We start from the raw sequence: 22,501 nt of genomic DNA, 5'->3' as shown, positions 1-22,501 counted from the left end.
CATTTTTGTCTGTTATTATTTTCCTTCTTCTGATAAACTTCTCTTGACATATTGTGTACATGTCTGCTGTCATTGAAAACTCTCAACTTTTAATTACCTGAAAATTTATTTTACCTTAATTTTTGAAGGATGTTTTCACTATTATAGGTTGATAGTTATTTTAAAACAGTCATTTTTTGAGTTGTCTAGAGGCTTGTATTGTTTCTGATAAGTCAGTTGTCATTCTCATCCTTTTACTCCTTTACCTATTGTGTAATTTTTTCCTCTTTGGTTTTAAGATTCATTGTTACCGTTTTCAACAATTTGGTTTTGTTGTGCCTTGGATATGTGTGTGTGTGTGTGTGTGTGTGTGTGTGTGTGTGTGTGTGTTTGTGTGTTTGCCTTGCTTTTGGGGATGTGGCTATATAGTTTGTATCAAATTTGGGTAATATTTGGCCATTTTTTCTTTGAATTTTGTTTGTTAATGGCATACAGCTTAAGCAGCATTTTTTTATTAACATATAATGTATTATTTGTTTCAGGGGTACAGGTCTGTGGTTCATCAGTCTTACACAATACACAGTGCTCACCACGGCACATACCCTCCCCAATGTCCATCACCCAGCCACCCCATCCCTCCCACCCCCCCCACTCCAGCAACCGTCAGTTTGTTTCCTGAGATTGAGTCTTTTATGGTTTGTCTCCCTCTCTGGTTTCTTCTTGTATCATGTTTTCCTCTCTTCTCCTATGATCCTCTGTTTTGTTTCTTAAATTCCACGTGCCTTCCCATCTCTTTGGGGGGGGGGACACCATGTAAATGTATGTTAGACTGCTTTATATTGTTTCACATGTCACTGAGGATCTATTCATTTTTATAAACCAGGTTTTTTTCTCTCTACTTCATTTTGGAAAAGGTCTCCTATTTCTTCAAGTTCTTGTTTGTTTGTAAACATTGGGGTTACTCCGTACTCAGAAATAGAGTAAGTAGTACTGGATAACCAAAAGGGTTTCTTGTAGATAAAGAGAGATACTGATTAGCAATAAAAATGTCTTTGCTTTCAAGCAAATAGTATAATAAGGAAATAGGTTTTACAAGGTAGGAAGAACAGTATGGTTTTTTAAAAAAATAAGAAAAAGTCACTTATTAATACATAACTTTCATGAATTCATACTTTCAGTAAAGGTAGGACTACATCTCTCCATGTGGATTTTCTTACATCGTTTTGTGTTTGTTTACCCATAGAGTAAGGCTGAGAAATAAGTTTGCCCTTAAATGAGAGAAACTGCTTACAATAATCTCTTTCTGATTGGTCATACATGTTAGAATTTGTTTTATAAACTGCTAAAGAAATGCTCCCTTAAATTTTAAACTCTAGTTACTCTGAGCTTGGATAGACTCAAGATAACATTGATATCAGGCAAGTACAAGTCTTTACATTTAGAGAGTTGATTATTTGAATTTATTTTGTTACTTAGGTTTGTTTGAAAAATCATAATGTAACCTCTTGTTTAAAATGTCTACTTTTCTATAAAGATGAAAATTATAATTAGTAGTTCTATTCAGTACTTACTATGATTATGTTTATATACTTTAGAATTTATTTTCTAAGTGTTATTTTTTTAATGAAAATCCAAAATTACTAGAATTAAATATGGAGAGTTAAAAAACTAATATTGAAGTAGGGAAGACATTTCCAAATATGACATAAAATTGAAGAATTGTAAAAGAAGTATCAATAAATTTCAACTACGTGAAAATAAAATTATTTGAATATGGCAGAAAAAAACCCCACCTACCAAAAACTATATCAAAAAATACACAAGAAACTGGAAAAAATATTTTCAATTCATATAGCTGACAGAGGGCTAATTTTGTATTAGTTTCTAATATATTCCAGGATATTCATTATAGCATTATTTGTAATAGTATGTTTTTGGAAACACTGAATGTCCCTCAACAATAGGTAGGTTAAATAAATTATGGTATATCCACAAATTAGAAAACTGTACAACTGTTAAGAAAAACTGTATATCTGACAGCTTGTAGAGCTGTCTTGGCACATAGTGGGCTTCCAATATGTGTTTGTTGATGAATGAATGAGTGTTTAAATGAACAAACGCAATGTTGAACATACTCTGTATAGAATGCTGTCATTTGTGTTTAAAAAAACCGTGTATACCAATGTGTGTATGCATGGAGCACAACAGGGAACATATACAAGAAGGTGACAAGTTAGCAGAAGATTTTGGTGGATGAAAGATGGGGGAAGTAGTAGGCACAAAGACAGAAGGGCAGGAAATGCCTTTTGGTATCTTCTGAATTTTGTAACATATGCATTTTTAAACCTTTTGAATCATTAATACTTGGCACAAAATACTGTATTTGCAGGGATGAAAGTGAACCTGCCCAAATAGAAGATTTAAGTGTTGTTAAACCTGATGGCTGGCTTGATGATGAACCAAAATTTATTCCAGATCCTAATGCTGAAAAACCTGATGACTGGTAAACATTCTTCATCTTCACATGTCAATTTCATACATTTCTTACTTGCTTTTTGTTACTAGTTCATCTGACTGACAGGAGAGACTTGAGGTTGCTATAAATGTGTAGATACACATTTTCATCTGTGGAACTTTTATGTTGAATTTTTTCTAATTTCCTAAGGAATGAAGACATGGATGGAGAATGGGAGGCACCTCGTATTTCTAATCCAGCCTGTCGAATTGGGTGTGGTGAGTGGACACCTCCCCTGGTAGATAACCCCAAATACAAAGGAGTGTGGAGACCTCCAATGATAGATAATCCTAGCTACCAGGTAATAACCACTTCTTCCAATTCCATAGTGAGGTTTAAAGTGCTGTAATAGTTCTGTTATAGATCTAGTTTTGATAATGTTGACTTTTAGAAATTTGATTTGTAATAGTATACATCAACTATCATAAGAAGTCAAAGAAAATAGACTCCAACTAATTTATATTTAAAAAGTAAAATACGGGGCGCCTGGGTGGCTCAGTCGTTAAGTGTCTGCCTTCAGCTCAGGGCGTGATCCTAGCATTCTGGGATCGAGCCCCACATCGGGCTCCTCTGCTGGGAGCCTGCTTCTTCCTCTCCCACTCCCCCTGCTTGTGTTCCCTCTCTCGCTGGCTGTCTCTATCTCTGTCGAATAAATAAATAAAATCTTTAAAAAAAAAAAAAATAAGAACTAAAGATCAATCACTTCATACTATATTTTTCCCTGGTAATTAATGATCACTCTGGAGTCAAGTTCTATCTTAGAATTAAACATAAGAAATGAGTTCTGATCAGGAGACCTCACACACTGTACATTTTAGTAATTAATGCCTTTGCTTAATTAATGTGCTCCTTGTTTTCTGGTGTTATTAAACTTTGGATTTTTAAAAATATGAATTAGATATCTTTTGAGTGTACTTAGATCTTTGGGTAGAAATCTCTATGTTAACCATTTAACCCTGTAGTTTTATCTAACTGTTCATTGACGTTTGCTAATATTTATTATATGGATGCATTACCTGTTCCAATTGTTCACTGTCATTTTTTTTTTTTCATAGCATTTATCACAGAGTGTTTATTTTGGTAACTTCTTTGTTGAATGTCTCCCTCATTACTTTAAATTTAATTGAGGAACCATGTCTCTTTTGATTATCACTCTGTCCCTAGCATCTGGCATAGTTCCTGGTACAGAATAGACATAGATGATGGAGGAGTGAGAGAGTAATCATATTGTCGAATTTTATCAATTTGGTTTTGTTTAATTATTTAAGATCTAATGCAACTTTTATGTTGAATTTTTTTCTGAGGTTCAACCATGACTGAAAAGTGATGCCCATCATAGGTGTATGTTAAAAGGAGTGGCTTTATGTCTGCCTTCGGCTCAGGTCATGATCTCAGGATCCTAGGATAGAGCCCTGCATCGGGCTCCCTACTCAGTGAGGAGTCTGCTTGTCCCTCTCCCTCTGCCCCTCCCTGCTACTTGTGTTCTCTCTCTCTCTCTCAAATAAATAAATAAAATCTTTAAAAATTTTTTTAAAAATAAAAGGAGTAGCTTCATATTTACCATATAGTAATCTCTCTGATTTGTATAATTTTAATGACTTCTTGCCTTGAATAACTTTACTAAATGTAAAAAAAAACTTGTCTAAAATAGTATCACTTACTTGTGAAATTTAATTACTCAAGTTTTTGTGTGTGTTGGATTTTCACTTTGCCTGTTTTTGCAGTTTAAAGTCAGTTTTATTCATAGGGAACATTGTGTATACAGAATGAGAAGAACCAAGTTTTTATTTCCAATGACTTGCTAATGAGTTAATATCAGTTAATGTTTTCTTTTTTCTCCAGTCATTACTGCTGATTTCACTTAACAGCAATGACTCCTATCTTTTTCTTTTCTTTTCTTTTCTTTTTTTTTTTTTGAGAGAGAGAGAGAGAGAGGGAGACACACGGAAGGGGCAGAGGGAGAGAGAGAATCACAAGCAGGTTCCATGCCCAGCATGGAGCCAAATATGGGGCTCATCTCACAACTCTGAGATCGTGATCTGAGCCGAAATCAAGAGCTGGACACTTAACTGACCCACGCAGGTGCCCCATCAACAACAATGACTTCTTGAATAGCATTTATAATGAGATTATTTAATTTGAAAATGTCTTTAAATTATTTTTTTCTTTATTGTTTTTTCCCAGGGAATCTGGAGTCCTCGAAAAATCCCTAATCCAGATTATTTTGAAGATGATCATCCGTTTCTTCTGACTTCCTTCCGTGCTCTCGGTTTAGAGCTTTGGTCTATGACCTCTGATATCTACTTTGATAATTTTATTATCTGTTCAGAAAAGGAAACAGCAGATCGCTGGGCTGCAGATGGTTGGGGAGTGAAGATAATGGTAGCAAATGCTAACGAGGTACAGTATTTACCATAGAATAGTCCTAGGACTTCATCCTGGTTATAGGTTATACAAGTGGCCCTTGAAAGGTAAATAAATATGCTATAATTACTAAATGTACTTAAATAAATTTGTTGATAAAATAGCCTTACTGTATTATGTTACAACTTCATCATGAGCTGTATAATGAACTATATATATATGTGTGTATCTTCATTAAATTATGATAGCATAATGGGATTTAATTTCCTGCTTGCTATTTATAAGGAGACTACTTAATATCCTGGTCACCTTGTCAATTCATGGCCTAAGTGGTAACAGTAATGTAAATATTATTCTTTATTCATTTAAATTATTTTTCACTTAGAGGAGTACAGAGGACTTTAAATTTATTATTATTAAATTGTGTTCCAATATTTTTTTTCTCAAATCTTAACACTGTTTAGAAATATTAAGCTAAATATTTCAACACAATGCATCTTGGAGAATATATCTTTAAAATCAATTACTGTAAAGAAAAATACCTTACATTTGGTTTCTTTGGACAGTAGCAAAAGCCATCAAAATAGTAGGTAAAGGAGTTTTCATTTTGGAACTTTTAAAATTTAGACATTTAATGATTTTAGATTTTACTTTAATGAGAGAAGCAGTTTCCTCACTGAAGGTGGTTGTGTGTGGAATTTGTTAATTAAAAAAAGAAAACACAATTATTCCCAGGTTGATCTTATTAATAAGTTCTTTAAAAGTACAGAACCAGAAAGATTTCTCGAGCATTGTATACTTCTAAATGAAGGAGGTAGTACATCCATAAAGAGTAGTTCTGTCCTTAAGCTTACCCAAAAATAGTCCTCATTCTTGCGGATAGGTTAGTGATTTCTACCTATGTAGTAACATATCTTCTACTATAAAGTCTCAAAGAGTGATACATGCTAATAAGAGTTTAAACTATACCATGTATAAGATGGGAAAATTAAATATTTTTAACCTACAAGTTCATCACTCCTTAATATAAAACACCTACATAAAAGAAGTTGTTTTTTTTGTAGGAGGTATTTCCTAATGAATGTTTATGAAATCTGAATTTCATTTTTATGCTTATTTCTTGTGTAGCCTGGTATATTTAAACAGTTAATGGCAGCTGCTGAAGAGCGCCCATGGCTTTGGTTCGTTTATCTTGTGACAGCAGGGCTTCCGATTGTATTAATTGCTTCATTTTGTTGGCCAAGAAAAGTTAAGGTAAAGAAATTGGATTTCCTTCAACTTAAAATAAATCTCTTAGTGTTTAGGAGTTCTATTGAACAAATGATTCTTTTTTTTAATTTAAATTCAATTAATTAACATATAATGTATTATTAGTTTCAGAGGTAGAGGTCAGTGACTCATCAGTCTTATATAATACCTGGTACTCATAATATCATGTGCCCTCCTTAGTGTCCATCAGCCAGGTACCCCATACCCGCACCCCCTCCACTCCAGCAGCCCTCAGTTAGTTTCCTATGATTAAGAGTCTCTTAAGGTTTGTCTCCCTCTCTGATTTTGTCTTGTTTCATTTTTTCCTCTCTTCCCCTATGATCCTCTGTTTTGTTTCTTAAATTCCACATGTGAGTGAGATCATATGATAATGGTCTTTCTCCCCTTGACTTATTTCACTTAGCATAATACCCTCTAGTTCCATCCACGTCCTTGCAAATGGCAAGATTTCTTTTTTTTTTTTGATGGCTGAGTAGTACTCCATCGTGTGTGTATATATAAACATCTTCTTTATCCATTCACCTGTTGATAGGCATCTGGGCTCTTTCTATAGTTCAGCTATTGTGGACATTGCTGCTGTAAACATTGGGGTACAGATGCCCCGTCGGATCACTACATTTGTATCTTTGGGGTAAATACCCAGTAGTGCAATTGCTGGGTCATGGGCTAGCTCTATTTTCAACGTTTTGAGGAACCTCCTTACTGTTTTCCAGAGTGGCTGTACCCACCAACAGTGCAGGAGGGTTCCCCTTTCTCCACATCCTTGCCAACATGTTGTTTCCTGACTTGTTAATTTTAGACATTCTGACTGGTGTGAGGTGGTATCTCATTGTGGTTTTGATTTCTATTTCCCTGATGCCGAGTGATGTGGAGCACTTATTCATGTGTTTATTCATGTGTCCATTTGGTTGTCTTCTTTGGGGACATGTCTTCTGCCCATTTCTTGATTGGGTGATTTGTTCTTTGGGTGTTGAGTTTGACAAGTTCTTTATAGATTTTGGATACTAGCCCTTTATCTGATACGTCATTTGCAAATATCTTCTCCTATTCTGTCAGTTGTCTTTTGGTTTTGTTGACTGTTTCCTTTGCTGTGCAGAAGTTTTTTATTTTGATGAAGTCCCAATAGTTCATTTTTGCCTTTGTTTCCCTTGCCTTTGGAGACGTGTCTAGCAAGAAGTTGGTGTGGCTGAGGTCACAGATGGATTCCTGTGTCAGATTTAGGTCTTTCATCCATTCTGAGTCTATTTTGTGTGTGTTGTAGGGAAATGGTCCAGTTTCATTCTTCTGCATGTGTCTGTGCAATTTTCCCAACATCATTTGTTGAAGAGACTGTCTTTTATTCCATTGGATATTCTCTCCTGCTTTGTCCAAGATTAGTTGACCATAGAGTTGAGGGTCCATTTCTGGGTTCTCTATTCCGTTCCATTGATCTATGTGTCTGTTTTTGTGCCAGTGCCATACTGTCTTGATGATAGACAGCTTTGTAATAGAGCTTGAAGACTGGAATTGTGATGCCACCATTTTGGTTTCTTTTTCAACATTCCTTTGGCTATTTGGGTCTTTTGTGGTTCCATACAAATTTTAGGATTATTTGTCCCAGCTCTGTGAAAAAAGTTGATGGTATTTTGATAGGGATTGCATTGACTGTGTAGATTGCTCTAGGTAGCGTAGACATTTTAACAATATTTGTTCTTCCAATCCATGAGCATGGAACTTTTTCCATTTCTTTGTGTGTTCCTCAGTTTCCTTCATGAGTGTTCTATAGTTTACTGAGTACAGATCCTTTGCCTCTTTGGTTAGGTTTATTCCTAGGTATCTTATGGCTTTGGATGCCATTGTAAATGGGATCTACTTCTTAATTTCTCTTTCTTCTGTCTCATTGTTGGTGTATAGAAATGCCACCGGGTTCCCCAATCTTCCTAATTTTTTCAAAGAACCACTTCCTAGTTTTGTTGATCTGTTCTGCTATTCTTTTGGTTTCTAGTCCATTGATTTCTGCTCTAATCTTTATTAATTCTCTTCTCCTGCTGGGTTTATGCTTTATTTGCTCTTCTTTCTCCAGCTCCTTTACATGTAAGGTAAGACTGTGTGTTTGAGACCTTCCTTGTTTCTTGAGAAAGTCTTGTATTGCCATATACTTCTCTCGTAGGACCACCTTAGCTGCATCCCAAAGGTTTTGAATATTTGTTTTTTCATTTTCATTTGTTTCCATTAATTTTTAAAAATTCTTTAATTTCCTGGTTGACCCATTCATTCTTTAGTAGGATGCTCTTTAGCCTCCATGTATTTAAGTTCTTTACAACTTTCCTCTTGTGATTGAGTTCATTTCAAAGCACTGCGGTCTGAAAATATGCAGGGAATGATCCCAGCCTTTGGTACTGGTTGAGACCTGATTTGTGACCCAGTATGTGATCTGTTCTGGAGAATGTTCCATGTGCACTGGAGAAGAATGTGTATTCTATTGCTTTAGGATAGAATGCTCTGAATATATCTGTGAAGTCCGTCTGGTCCAGTGTGTCATTCAAAGCCCTTGTTTCCTTGTTGATCTTCTGCTTAGGTATCTGTCCACTGCAGTGAGGGGGGTATTAAAATCTCCTACTGTTATTGTATTATTATTGATGTGTTTCTTTAATTTTGTTATTAATTGGTTAATATAATTGGCTGCTTCCATGTTAGGGGCATAAGTATTTACAATTGTTAGATCTTTTTGTTGGGTAGACCCTATAATTATGATATAGTGTCCTTCTTCATCTCTTATTACAGTCTTCGGTTTAAAATAATTTGTCAGGGTGTCTGGTTGGCTCAGTCATTAAGTGCCTGCCTTCTGCTCAGGTCTTGATCCCTGGGTCTTGGGATTGAGCCCCACGTCCGGCTCCCTGCTCAGTCGGGAGCCTGCTTCCCCCTCTCCCTTTGTGGCTCCCCCTGCTTGTGCTTTTCTCTCTCTCTCTCAAATAAATAAATTCTTTTTAAAAAATCTAATTTGTCTGTTATAAGGATTGCCACCCCAACTTTCTTTTGATGTCTATTAGCATGATAAATGGTTTTCCACCGCCTCACTTTCAATCTGGAGGTGTCTTTGGGTCTAAAATGAGTCTCTTGCAGACAGCACATCCATGGGTTTTGCTTTTTTATCCATCTGATACCCTGTGTCTTTTGATTGGGGCATTTAGCCCATTTACATTCAGAGTAACTATTGAAAGATATGAATGTAGTGCCACTGTATTGCCTGTAAAGTCAGTGTTTCTGTATATTGCCTCTGTTCCTTTCTGGTCTTTGTTACTTTTGGGCTCTCTCTTCGCTTAAAGGATCCCTTTTAACATTTCTTGTAGGGCTGGTTTGGTGATCACAAATTCTTTTACTTTCTGTTTGTCCTGGAAGCTCTTTATCTCTCCTTCTATTCTGAAAGACATCCTAGCTGGATAAAGTATTCTTAGCCGCATATTTTTCTGATCTAGCACCCTGAATATATCATGCCTGTCCTTTCTGGCCTGCCAGGTCTCCGTGGACAGGTCTGAGTAAGTGATTCTTAAAAGTAGTAAGCTAAATTTCCTCTAAGTTTTTACTGCTGAGTCACTGTGTTTGATATCAGTGATTGAAAAAAAACCAGAGTTTTGCTTTTACTAAAAATAGCTTATGTTAAACTACCACAGAAAAAATATGAAGATTCAGAGTATAAAAAAACTGACGTATGTAAACCACAAACAAAGGGAGCATTAGAGCAAGAAGTGAAGGAAAAGAAAGCTGCCCTGGAGAAACCAGTAGACTTGGAAGAAGAAAAAAAGCAAAGTGATGGTGAAACTCTTGAAACTCCTGAAAAAGGTAGGATAATGATAGGTGGGTAAGTAGGTAGGTAGGTAGCCAGCCAAAGGCAGGATAGCGATAGTGAGTTACAGTGGGGACCCTGGGTGAAGCTCGTAAAAAGAGCAGATCGTCTGGTAAACACTAGCTCTGGCACTTGCTCATTGTCAAATATCTACCATCTGAATCCCCAGCAGTCGGCTTCTGCGGCAAAGAGGAGTGATGGCCCCTGCCTGGGTGCTGTACCCTGAGCAGCTGTCCTGCTTACGGTTCTTGTTTTCTAGGAAGAGAGAGATTTAGGAGCAAGTATGAATCCCACATGTCGTACCTGTTTGCAGGGGCTTTTCTTGCCTCCGAGAATGTAGATGAGATGGGAGGCACAGACAGCACAGCCTCTGTGGGAGAGGAGTAGGTTTAAGGCAGGTAATTGTGGCCACAAAATTAACACCAAGTCTTTTAGTGGCTGTTGTTCATCAGATAGCTTAATATATTAAATGAATAATTTAATGGCCCGAAAGGACTGCTGAATCATATGTCCCCTTCCCACCCTATACTAAACTCCTAAACAAGTTCAAACTGAAGAACTGAGGCTTTTTGGTGGGTCTCCATTGAGACTTGCTTACACTCACGTAGGTAGCAATCAACTGTCAATGTTCGCCAGGGTCTCAAGTCAGGCTCCAGACTGAGCCCCTTACAACTGAAATTATATCTTGAGCACTGTTTTTAACTTAATAGCTGATGAAACAGTTGACTTAAAAATCATACTCTGAAAAAAATACACACATGTGTATTTACATATGTATCTACATATGTATACACACATATACATATGTTTGCTTTTCATATCGCATGTAAGTCTGAATGCTTAAGAATTTCTTAAACCTGTCTCTTCCCTCAAATATGATGATTTATTTATAAAATGTTGTATAATAATGTATATTTGCAATTAATTTTTTAGAAATTTCTCATGATGGAAATTGCTTTTAAATTTTAGAATTTAAATAAATCCCCTTGTTGTGTTTAATACTTCTCAGTAGCAAAATGCTAATTCAAATCTTTGCCTGTAATAAAAACCTGTATTCTAGAAGAGGAAGGTGAACCTGAGGAAAAGAGTGAAGAAGAAATTGAAATCATAGAAGGACAAGAAGAGGGTAATAAATCAAATAAGTCTGGATCAGAGGATGAGGTAAGCAACTCTTTAACAGAAAATAAACCAGATTTTATGTATGATTGTTATCCATAAAAAATTATTTATTTATTTATTTATTTATTTTTAAAGATTTTATTTATTTATTTAACACAGATAGAGACAGCCAGCGAGAGAGGGAACACAAGCAGGGGGAGTGGGAGAGGAAGAAGCAGGCTCATAGCGGAGGAGCCTGATGTGGGGCTCGATCCCGTAACGCTGGGATCACGCCCTGAGCCGAAGGCAGATGCTTAACCGCTGTGCCACCCAGGCGCCCCCATAAAAAATTATTTAAACAAAGCAGTCTTGTTTATAGAGACTTTTTTCAAGGTCTGGTTTACCATATAAAAATTGGCTGTATTTTTCCAAGCTTTCATAAGAGCCTCCATACTGTTTTTAAAATATATCCATAAAGAAGGCAAGAAAATACTATAATTTATTTCATCTTAATGCCTGATGAGAAACAGTTTAAAGTAAGCCTGGGGTTTACAAAATAGAGCTGCATCTGTAAAAAATTATGACTTTATCATTAAAGTATTCTGTTGAAAATTATAATATAAAAAAACATTTGAATATTTAAAAGGTAATTCTGTTTATTATAAGACAGTTTTCTTTATACCTATTATAAAAACATTCTCATGGTCTGAATAATTTATTGTCACATTTTATAATATTTCATTCATTGGGTAGTTGAGTACTGTCTGCCTGATAGGGTGTTTTTTCTCAAATCTTGAGTAAACTAGTTTTCCCCTTAACTTAGTATGTCTACCCGTTTCTGCATCCTGATATATGATAGAACTTTCCACAGTGCCTCTCTTTAGTTAGTTGTTCTGGAATCAGAAACCATCCAGGATATGATTCAGAACCAGAGCGTTCTCTTGTTACCCAGCACATACCAAAGGCCCGTTTCCTCTATCTGCCAGCCCTTAGGAGCTGTGTGACCTTACCCCGGTCACCGTCCTCAGCACCCTCAGTACTCAGTGCTAGGCAGGGGGAAAGCGTAGTTTTGCCTGGCCTCTTGCATGTGATGACATAAACTGGCTATTTTAACTGTTTGAAGAGATCTCTCACGTAAATTTGTTTTATTGTTTTTGTTTGTTTTCTAAAGCCTATTCAGTACACACAGTTATTTGTCTTAATTGCCTTGTGAGTTCTTAAAGGACTTTTGGGGGAACATTAGTATGAATATGCATATTAGAGGAAACCCGGTGAAGATAATTTCTTCCAGGACAGAGTTTTAAAGTCATTGTTTCACCTGTCACTCTCTTAATACTTACAATCTAGTTACATTTTGCTCTACAAAACATTTTGTGTACCTTTAAAAATGTCTTAATTCTTTGTCTTTTAGTCTTCTTATATGTCAGGGGGCTAAAATAAGCCAATTTGTGTATAGTATGACCTTGAAAAATGATTATAACTATTTTGTATAATACCGTATAATACCTTCAGTATTTTATTTTATTATACAAGTTTAATTTATGTATGAGTGCTTAGTGGATGAGGAAAGAAAAAACCCAAACTATAAATTTGATGTTTCCCTTCCTTCTCTCCACATTTTCTCTAAGTACTGTGTGTCAGAAGTTCTGAAAGCGTGGGGCGCCTGGGTGGCTCAGTTCGTTAAGCGTCTGCCTTCAGCTCAGATCATGATCCCAGGGTCCTGGGATCAAGCCCCGCATCGGGCTCCCTGCTCCGCTGGGAGCCTGCTTCTTCCTCCCCCACTTCCCTTGCTTGTGTTCCCTCTCTCACTGGCTGTCAATCCCTCTGTCAAATAAATACATAAAATCTTTAAAAAAAAAGAAGTTCTGAAAGTGTCTCTGCAAACTTAGCTCAGCAAGTCATTACTTGTAGAACTAGTGTGGTGAAGTTGGTGCTTAATAACCCACAATGAAAAGATCATACAGCCTTTAGTTAGCTACGAAATTGAGATTCAGTTCCAAATGATAAAATCGTGAGTTGAGCTGTTAGCAGTGTTCTTGTCAGAGGCACGTTGGATAAGCAGAGTTATTCTAAAAATGTAATCATGCCAAAAGATGAACAAATTAAAACATGGTAGCTCACGTACACATTTTTGATCAGCTTTATGAATTAAAGAACACATACAAGGTGGCACTTGTTAGAATATATATTTTAGAGAATAAGAACTGTGCTATTTACTACTTACCCATTGTATGGAAATAAGCATTCGCATCCTTCTTTCTTCTAGATGAAAGAAGCAGATGAGAGCACAGGATCTGGAGACGGGCCAGTGAAGTCAGTACGCAAGAGGAGAGTACGGAAGGAGTAAACTGTATTCAAGTATTCTGAATTCCTGAGCAAGCTATTTGGCGTTTTAACGTCAGTGTGCCAGAGCCGAACTTGGGTCCATCTGCACATGTTTCTAATATCTAGCATTGTTCTTCTTTCGGACATTTATTTTAGTCTTTCTTTTCAGGAAAAAAAAAAAAAAAAACTTTGAAGTTACCTGGTCTTTGAATTTAGAATAAAAAAGAGTGGCACGTTACTTATCAGATTTAAGAGATTAATATCATTAGAAGTTACCGAGTTTTAAAAGTTCTAGAAAGTTTTGGTTTGTACAGAGCAAAATAACACGCAGCAGCTTCACTGCTCTTGGAAGATCGGTTGCTGGAATTGCCTCTTAAACAGCTGTACGACGCCGTAACTGGTAGTTCGGTAATAAGAATGAGAGTGTGTTCTCTTGTAGAGCTAAACGCAATAAAGTTTCTGTGTGGTTGTTTGATTCTGTCCACAGTTGAAAGCGTTGTATGTGGCCCCCGTTTGCCAGTTGTGTCAAATTACAGTCAGGGTCTGTTGTTCGTTTAAATGATAGATTCCTTTAAACAGGTGCTTTGCTGACAAGTCAACAAAACAGAAATGTCTAAGGGTCATTCATGGAATCACTGGTTAATAGTGCAGCATATTGTACATGTGAATACAAAGATAATAGGCTCATCAAAATATAATGGTGGACAGATACTTTTAAGCCTTTATAATTGTTTTATTCCAGAATGGCTTACCCTGCTCAGAAGATTGCTTATGCATACATTGCTCTCGAAAATAAAATTTAAACATTTTTTCTTCTTTAAATTATACCCTCTTTATATACCTGATAGGTAAATTATTGAGGGGGGAGCTTTAAATTATTTTCTTTTTCCTGGTTATTAAGGGATTCTAATAGCAAATAGGTATTAATCATCATGCTTTGTATTTTTATCTTGCTTTTTTCCTGAAAATTCAAATCTACGTTGAGCCTGTTGTCTCGCTTTAAAGCCGCCCCTAAGGTAGACGGTAGATACTGCTCCTCTTTTTAAAGTGGTGACCAGAAATCACCGAACTACATTACAGTGGAGCTGTGTCGTTCCATTTAAAATATTTTAAGAACTTTTTATGTTTGGGTAACAGGTTAGGCCCTTTGGAAGGGGATCCGAATCGTCGAGACCACGGAACTACTTTAATACTATCGAGGGAACTTGACACTAGTTGGGTGACACTTTGGATTTCTTCATGTACATATGCACCCCAACCCTGGGCAGGCGCCAACTCGGTTCCTATACGGCCCGCTCCCCAGTCGTACAGTTAGAGCACACGGATGAGGAGGAGATGCTCGCTTCTCTTTTTACTAAAGTTAAGCCAAACAGCCAGTAATACTTTCATTCCTCATCTCAGAGAGTGAGTCGAAAATAAGCGCTTTATTCTCATTGCTGTGTACTGACTTTCATAAACGGGTGGTGGAAAATCTTAATAGTTAACCATATTTTGTGTTTATTTAATACTAACCGAACGTGACACATCTTGCAAGGACTGCCTTTCTTGCTTTGTATTTGGAACATCCCAATGAACTAGACATATTGAGTGATTCTAGAGGAGAATGTTTCTGGAAGTACCAGGAGAGAAATCCTTAATTTTATGGAAACCTTGCCTGACAAGTGTCTTGTATGTGAACGTTTTTTCCTAAAGATTTATTAAAGGTTTTTTTTTACTTTGTTGGTTGCAGATTCATTTTAAATTGAGTGTTTGGTTAAACTCCATGAGCTAGCAGTGGTAGGATGCGAGCAGCTCGTTTGGCCAGCTCAGTGCCCCTTCCTGTGGGGGTCCCCGCTGTGGAGGTATGATGGCTGATAGGTTTAACCAAAACTTGAACTTTCACATAAACATGTATGCAGAGCCACGCAGTCGATAAAGCGTGGTCTTCCTTATCGACAAGATGTTTTTTCCTTTTACCACCCTATTCTGACTCTGCTTAAAGGACTTCAATTTTATCCTTTTCTCTAATAAAGGAGAAAAATAAGTGTATTTTGCTTTTCTTTATTTTAGTTGGCCTTTTTAGAGGCTTTTTAACTTGACCAGGCTGATGTAGCTTCCTTTTTCTTCAGGATCGTTTTAAGATAGCCTTGCTTCCATTCATCATCTCTCTAGGAAGACACATATTACTAGGATTAGTAGCCTTTTTGAAGCATCAGGCCACATTTGTAAGAGACACAGGATGGAACTGCTTATATGTTACAATTAACCACTAGCAGTGACTTTAATGTATCTTAGAAATTTAGAACAGTAATCCAAAAATGGTTTTGTATAGTATTGTGACCATGTTTTGACTTTAGCACGATTTAGGGATGAACTGTCATATGGCTAATATCAGATAACTACTTTAGTCTCTTATGTAAATGAATAATAGGATTTCTACACAAATTTTAATAATCTCATCCCAAATTTTAGCTCCCATGCAGTCCCATAGTATGACAGCTGTGAGTAGTTTCGTAAAGAAAATCCTTAATCTGGCATGTCAGATGATGTAGGCTGATGAGAGAGAAAATGTATTTGAGGATGCACTTGGAGGCTGTCTCTGGAAATGCAGATGCACAGAGGAGCAATGGTAGTTTTAGGGAAGGTAGGCAATAGGATGATTGGATCTTTTAACACCTAGCTAGTATCTAAGCACATAGTCGGTGTTTGTTCAATGAATACACTTTTATGTTCTTTGTAAAATTTGAAATATTCTCAAGTTTTAATAACTTAAATATTTGCTAAGCCATCTATAAATAATATATAAAATCTAAAACAAGGTAAATACATTGTACAACTGATTATAATACCTGAGCTTCTGTCATCACTCCTCCCCACCCACCTCCATTATGAGGTCAGTGCGATCCCGAAGGCCAACATAAAGTTCTTGTTATGGTAAATTTGTGTTTAAATGCCATGAAGTCTATGATTTAAGAGAAATAAACTGCAGTTTTGTTTTTCAGCTAGAGTAGCCAAGAGGCTGTTAAGTCATTCTCGCTACCAGTTCTTAAACAAACTTGAATGTAATCACCTTTTGTGTTCTTTCATGATTTTCAAGTGGTTTTAAGGAAAGTAATCTCTTGGTCTTCTCTGGTAATTTTGATTGTTTCAGCACTGAAGAAATACCTGTGCACTACCACTAGAGGGTGTTAACTCCAGAGCGAAAAACTGGGAAAAGTGAAGAAAGGTCTTCAGAATTAAGATAGTTTTGCTCTGCTTTGGACCACAAAGTTAATTTTGGATTCTATAATTCACATCTCATTTTTCTCTTCGAAGAAGGACACAATCAAAAGGGAGGAGTAATGGACAGGAATAGAAATGTGACATTATAAACTGGTCAGGGTTCCATGCTTAGATGATTTTGGTAACTTTTCTGCAAAAAATTTTGTTGCAAAAACCAAAAAAATCTGTGAAAAGCTAAAGTGTTTTCATGTTTGACACCAAAATTCATTTGGCAGCCAAACCTAACCTCCCTGACAAGCCTTTATCATACTTAGTATTAAATTCATATATTTGTTACAAAATGTTAATGTGTTTGATTACAGGTGCTGCCGCAAACCATATTCAGAATACTTTATGTAAGCTGAAAAATTCCAAATTCTGGAACATTTGGTCTCAAGATTTCCAGATAAGGGATTGTGATTTATAGTTAATCTGCTATAAAGAAAGTCCAACGGGATTATAAAGTGGACAAATTCTGGATGGAATGCTATTTATCAGTATTGACGGAAGTCCTACTGGGGGAGAAGTGGTTGAGGAAGGAGGTGTGCTGATTTTCCTGACAATCATTCCACCAGCATTTAAAGCTAGAAGAATTAAAGAAAAAATTATTCCAACACTTGTTTAAACAGTGAGGAAGACTTTATTCTAGCTACTACAATAAGTGCCCAAGACTATCACAGTAGGGGAGAGATAATTCACTCAACTCCAAATAAGCAAAGACAGCTGGGATTTAAAGTCAATGGGCAGGGGCGCCTGGGTGGCACAGCGGTTAAGCGACTGCCTTCGGCTCAGGGCGTGATCCCGGCGATCTGGGATCGAGCCCCACATCAGGCTCCTCTGCTATGAGCCTGCTTCTTCCTCTCCCACTCCCCCTGCTTGTGTTCCCTCTCTCGCTGGCTGTCTCTATCTCTGTCGAATAAATAAATAAAATCTTTAAAAAAAATAAAATAAAAAAAAAATAAAGTCAATGGGCAAAATCATGGAAGAGGGAAAATTACTAAGGAGACATCAAGGGCAGGGGAACGCTTGCTAAACGGATTTAACCCCGGAAAACCAGGGTGATCAGATGCTGAGGGTGGGGGAATTCTCTCGAAACTGACTTAGCAGGATTCCTTTGAAAACTGGCATAGTCAGGCCAGAGACAGGGCTCATGATGAGGTCCAGTCGGAAAGAAGGCTCCGAAGAGCCTGGTTAAAGTTTGGTCACTGAGTGAGTCTATGTCAGAAGCTAGACACAGTCCCTGTGCACCCTGTTTACCATCTATATTTCTAATATAGAAATTGATAGCCTGAAGTGAGATACTGTCATAAGGAAAACAAAATGTATAGCATTGGCTTCCCATTCACATGACAAGCAGGTGGGACTTGTAGTTCAGGTAACATTTTGTCACCTGCTGAGTTGATAGCTCCATGGGTAGCAGTTGGAAAAGTCAGAATGTGAAATGAATTGCCTGGTCCTTGATTTTTTTTTTTTTTTAAGATTTTATTTATTTATTTAACAGACAGCCAGCGAGAGAGGGAACACAAGCAAGGGGAGTGGGAGAGGAAGAAGCACACTCCCAGCGGAGGAGCCTGATGTGGGGCTCGATCCCAGAACGCCGGGATCACGCCCTGAACCAAAGGCAGATGCTTAACGACTGAGCCACCCAGGTGCCCCTGGTCCTTGATGTTTTTAGCAAGGCATCACAAGAAAGAATTGACCAGTCTCCCAAGAAGAGATGGAATAGAGAAACATCAGATATTAGGAACCTCAAAGGATGAGAAAAGCCAAGTGCTTCTCTACCCTTCTGTACCAAAAAAAGGTCTAAGATTGTTTTCTTTTTGAGGTGTGGGAGGCTAAGGGGGGAGCCCAGCAAGACCTCTCTGTCACTTGGTAAGTCAAACAAAGGGAGCCATCCCTGCAGTGGTAATCTGGGTGTTAGCATTCCCAGTGCAGTCTTATTTTCAGGTGGTCTCAGGTAGCCTCCACTAAAGAGAGACAGGCTCCTGTGATGAAGAAAGCAGACTTTGAGAATTTGGTCTAGAAAAGTGCTTGATTGTGAATCCTTACACGTGGAACTAGAAACATACAGAATTTTTGAGGGAATTTTACTGCCAAAGAAATGAGCTTGGCCTTAAAACAACGGGCACCCAGCTCATGCCAGCAGTAAGTGTTGTTTTCACAACTCCCATAAAGGGCACATTCTCAGCCTCTACTTCAGGCAGAGCAATGAAGAGAAGTGGATAAGAGTAACTTTCAAGAGTGGAAGCCATTGAGGGTAATGAACAAGGGAGTCCCTTGCCAGAGAGCAAAATCAGGTTTGGTCAAGGAACTTTTTTTTTTTTTTAATTTGTCAGAAACAGGCCAAGCAGGGGGAGCTGCAGGCTCCCTGCTGAGCAAGGAACCCGATGCGGGACTCGATCCCAGGACCCTGGGATCATGACCTGAGCTGGAGGCAGACGCTTAACCGACTGAGCCACCCAGGTATCCCAAGGAACATCTTTATTATCAGGGACAGACTCTTCTCAGGGTTTCCCAGGAATATCCCCACAGTCGCTTTCAATCAACACATTTCCCTTTATTCCATCTTCCAAGTGGAGAGTTTTTATTTGGGTTTCTTGTCCTTACTATGCTATTATAAATGGACAGAGGTGAGGGTGACAACAATTAATTTGCCCATCAGTTTAGAAGTTGTCAGACTATTAGAAGCCACAGCTACAACTGATGGACCTTGATGGAGATCCTGGATTTTGAGTTGAATCAGTAACTGGTGAGGAGGGGTTGAGTATGTTGTGTGTGTGGGAAGGTTGTGCACAGACTTAATAGCAAGAGAAGAATGCTGTGGCTGCTAGTGGCTACCAAAATCCTCCATGTGCTTTTATGGTAATAAAGTTGTAACTGCAATATGGCTTCCCGCCAAAGACGACATTTCTCAGTTCCTGCAATCTAGATGTAACTAAGTCTCCATGCCGTTAGAATGTAAGAAAACATATGTGCCATTTCTGGGCAGGCCTAACCCTTAAAACTTTGCATGTGTGTCCCATGTAGTTTCTCTGTAAATTAGAATAGTGATTAGAGTGATTTGGAAGCCATGGTTGAAAATGGCAGAACTATCCTCAACTCAAGTCCCTGAATCATTAGGTGGAACAAAGCCTGCTAGCTTGCAATGCCTAACCTCAAAACCATTAGTTGGGAGAGAAACTTCTATATTATTTTATTAGTGTATCTCTTGTTATAGGAGCTTAGCCTAACCTAAAAATAATAACCAACTTTCCCCTGACAATCTTAGATCTTTCTCCGAATTCTTTGCTTATATTTTAAAAAATTAATGTATAATATCCTGTAACATTTGTCTTAATAAAAATATACCCCTTCACATACAGTAACTAGTACTTAAATAAGATATGCTACTTACCCTGTGGCTTTGAACAATCCTGGATATACCACTACACCATTATACACACTACAGTTACTATATTAACACACACACAATCTCTGAAACAGCTTTTTATTAAACAGCAAAGCAAAACTGCAACACAATTTTAAATGTTTGTAAATTAGGTCACAAAAGGAATGCAAAGTATTTGCAGTGTAACTATTATATTCATACAGCTAAAGTCATTCATTGAATCGCACACCAATACATATTATTCCAGGATTAAAAGTTGCCCAAATCTAACAACCAAAACTGTATTAGTGGATCTCTTTTCCTATTTAACATTTTAACATTACTTCTGATACTAATTTTCTTACCAGATGAAATCTACAAACTAAATTTTTAGAAACTGTCAAGAGTGACTAAAACTCTGCAAACCCCAAGTAGTTAGGTTTACAGAAAATTCAGGGAGAAGTAGTGAGATTAAAATACTGAGAAAATATCATCTAGTATACATGTAAAACTACCCCATTTTCTTATTCATGATTCTGATACTAATACACTCTAAAGGGATTTGCAAAAGTTGGTCTGCTGGGTACTACAAACAAACGTTAAGACTAAACTCTCTGTAACTGTTCTCTTCCAGATGTGGTTGACATAAGGTTAGTCACATTTAATCTACTTTCCCATATATATGAGAAAAGAGCTAGTCTGTGTCAGAGATCACACAAATCTGGAGTAAAAACATTTTGGAGTTGGTTAGTACTGTCTGCCAAGTACCTTTCCCATCCTATTAATGTTTTTCTCAAAATTACACATTCCAAACGTATAACCAGAGCTCATCTTTTTCAGATACTAAGTCGGTTATTTTGTGCAAAAGGAAGGTTTTAACAACCAAACCTTCCCAATTTGACAATCCAGTTGCAAAGGAAAGTCTTCATATTTATAGCCTCTGTTTTCAACTGGTGAAAGAGAAACCAACAATCCTATCTTATTACTACCTCTAACAAGCCCTAACTGAGAAAGTATCTTATATTTTAGTTAAGTTTCAACAATTCAAGCTCAGGTTACTCTCACAGATGATTAACTATTAAAATTACTTTTACTAATGTAAAACCAATTTTTTCCTTAGGGGAAGGGAAATGGGAAGGAAGAAGCAAATGGAGAAGAGGCACAACATGGTGGACAGGGTACATAAAGCTGTGCGTTCAGTACATGATTTTGGTCACTTTTCACAACACGGTGGTTATTTTCTTGTATCTCTTACTATGCCTATAATAAAAGACAGCGCTAAACCTATAAATCAAAGCAAATTTGATAAAACATTCATTTTCAAGTTTCATAAATATATGCATTTCTAATTATAAAGTCTCTACAATACATTTGCACGTTTTCATAGACTAACATATTATACACGAACTCAAGTCTTCCGTTATGCTCTTAATTTTGCCTAGATCTGACATTATCTTCATAAATATTCAATTAAGCCACAAACAAAAGTACTGTAACTTTTTAAATCTATCCAAGTTCTAAAGAAAAAAGATCAGCAGCAATTCCATAAAACAGAAGGGATGTCAATCCCTTACTTTCTTTTGCTTTTTGTGTCAGTGGTTTGAAAAACACTAGAAGCTGACATGAGGTTTTCTATATATTGTCCAAGAACTTGATTTTCTGATTTTAGCTTCAGATTTTCTTCCTTAACTGCATCTACTCTTGCGGAGAGGTCTATATTTAAAAATAAAAAAGCCCATTATGAATAAAATGATGGCAACGACTCCATATTATAAGACTTAAGATTCATTCTTAAAAGACATAACATGATCTTTAAATTTTCTGCTTTTCAATTCAGGTAACTTTAGAAATTAAGGTAAATAAAGTAAACTGAGTGCAAGTTAATAGCCAAAATTCTTAAAAAGAGATTTCACATTAGACTAAATGTTGGTAAATAGCATCTATGTTGAGTAGTTATTTCTTAAAATGGTTATTTCCGTAAGATACAGACTTGGTTTTTAAAAGGGGAATTTTGGTTCATGTCTTATCAACATAAAAAAAAACTGTAACATCTTTGTCAGAAATGCTTAAGAAAATGTGGCAGGTGAATACAACTCGATTTATACACTGGCTATAGAAAATCAGTTTCCAAGCAATTGAGCATTCTGTGTTTTTACATTAGCAAGAAATGGAAAAGACATAATTCATAATGATCAAATAAAACATTACCTCCATTCATTCACTTAACAACTAAGTATTGGGTGCCCTTTAAGAGTCAGGCACTGTCCTAGAGGCAACAGTAACAAAAGTCCTTGCCCTCACAGAGCTTACATTCTAAAGTGCAGGTGGGCACATGTGCATTTTGGGGGCTCCAACCAAGTAGGGGTCAGGAGAAAAAAAGAAGGGTAAAAGTTGCAGGAAGCAAAAGGGAAGCTGCCTTTTTACATGGTATAGTCAACAACATTTTGATAAAGAGAATTTGACCAGAGACCTAAAAGAAATGAGGGCATGAGCCATACAGAATGCAAACACCTAAGGGAAA

At 37.0% G+C, this 22,501-nt stretch overlaps 2 protein-coding genes across 2 annotated transcripts in view; one reads left to right on the top strand and one right to left on the bottom strand.

The window, feature by feature from the left end:
* Window positions 1-15,853, top strand: part of CLGN (calmegin) — a 51,595-nt gene extending 35,742 nt beyond the window's left edge. The window contains exons 9-15 of the mRNA XM_008685420.2: window positions 2,369-2,482; window positions 2,645-2,795; window positions 4,679-4,894; window positions 5,987-6,112; window positions 9,778-9,946; window positions 11,011-11,111; window positions 13,315-15,853. Coding sequence (XP_008683642.1) covers window positions 2,369-2,482; window positions 2,645-2,795; window positions 4,679-4,894; window positions 5,987-6,112; window positions 9,778-9,946; window positions 11,011-11,111; window positions 13,315-13,395 — 958 coding nt within the window. The 3' untranslated portion in view covers window positions 13,396-15,853. The remainder of the gene's footprint in view (window positions 1-2,368; window positions 2,483-2,644; window positions 2,796-4,678; window positions 4,895-5,986; window positions 6,113-9,777; window positions 9,947-11,010; window positions 11,112-13,314) is intronic.
* A 4,233-nt stretch (window positions 15,854-20,086) lies between these two features.
* The window catches only part of SCOC (short coiled-coil protein), a 9,157-nt gene continuing 6,742 nt past the window's right edge, over window positions 20,087-22,501 (bottom strand). The window contains 1 exon segment of the mRNA XM_008685419.2: window positions 20,087-21,693. Within this exon segment, the coding sequence (XP_008683641.1) occupies window positions 21,551-21,693 (143 nt within the window). The 3' untranslated portion in view covers window positions 20,087-21,550.

Source organism: Ursus maritimus, unplaced genomic scaffold (assembly GCF_017311325.1).
Source record: "Ursus maritimus isolate PB19 unplaced genomic scaffold, ASM1731132v1 scaffold_11, whole genome shotgun sequence".
Classification (NCBI taxonomy): Eukaryota; Metazoa; Chordata; class Mammalia; order Carnivora; family Ursidae; genus Ursus; species Ursus maritimus.
The sequence above is the reverse complement of the archived record's forward strand: the minus strand, read 5'-3'. Positions and strand labels throughout refer to the sequence as shown.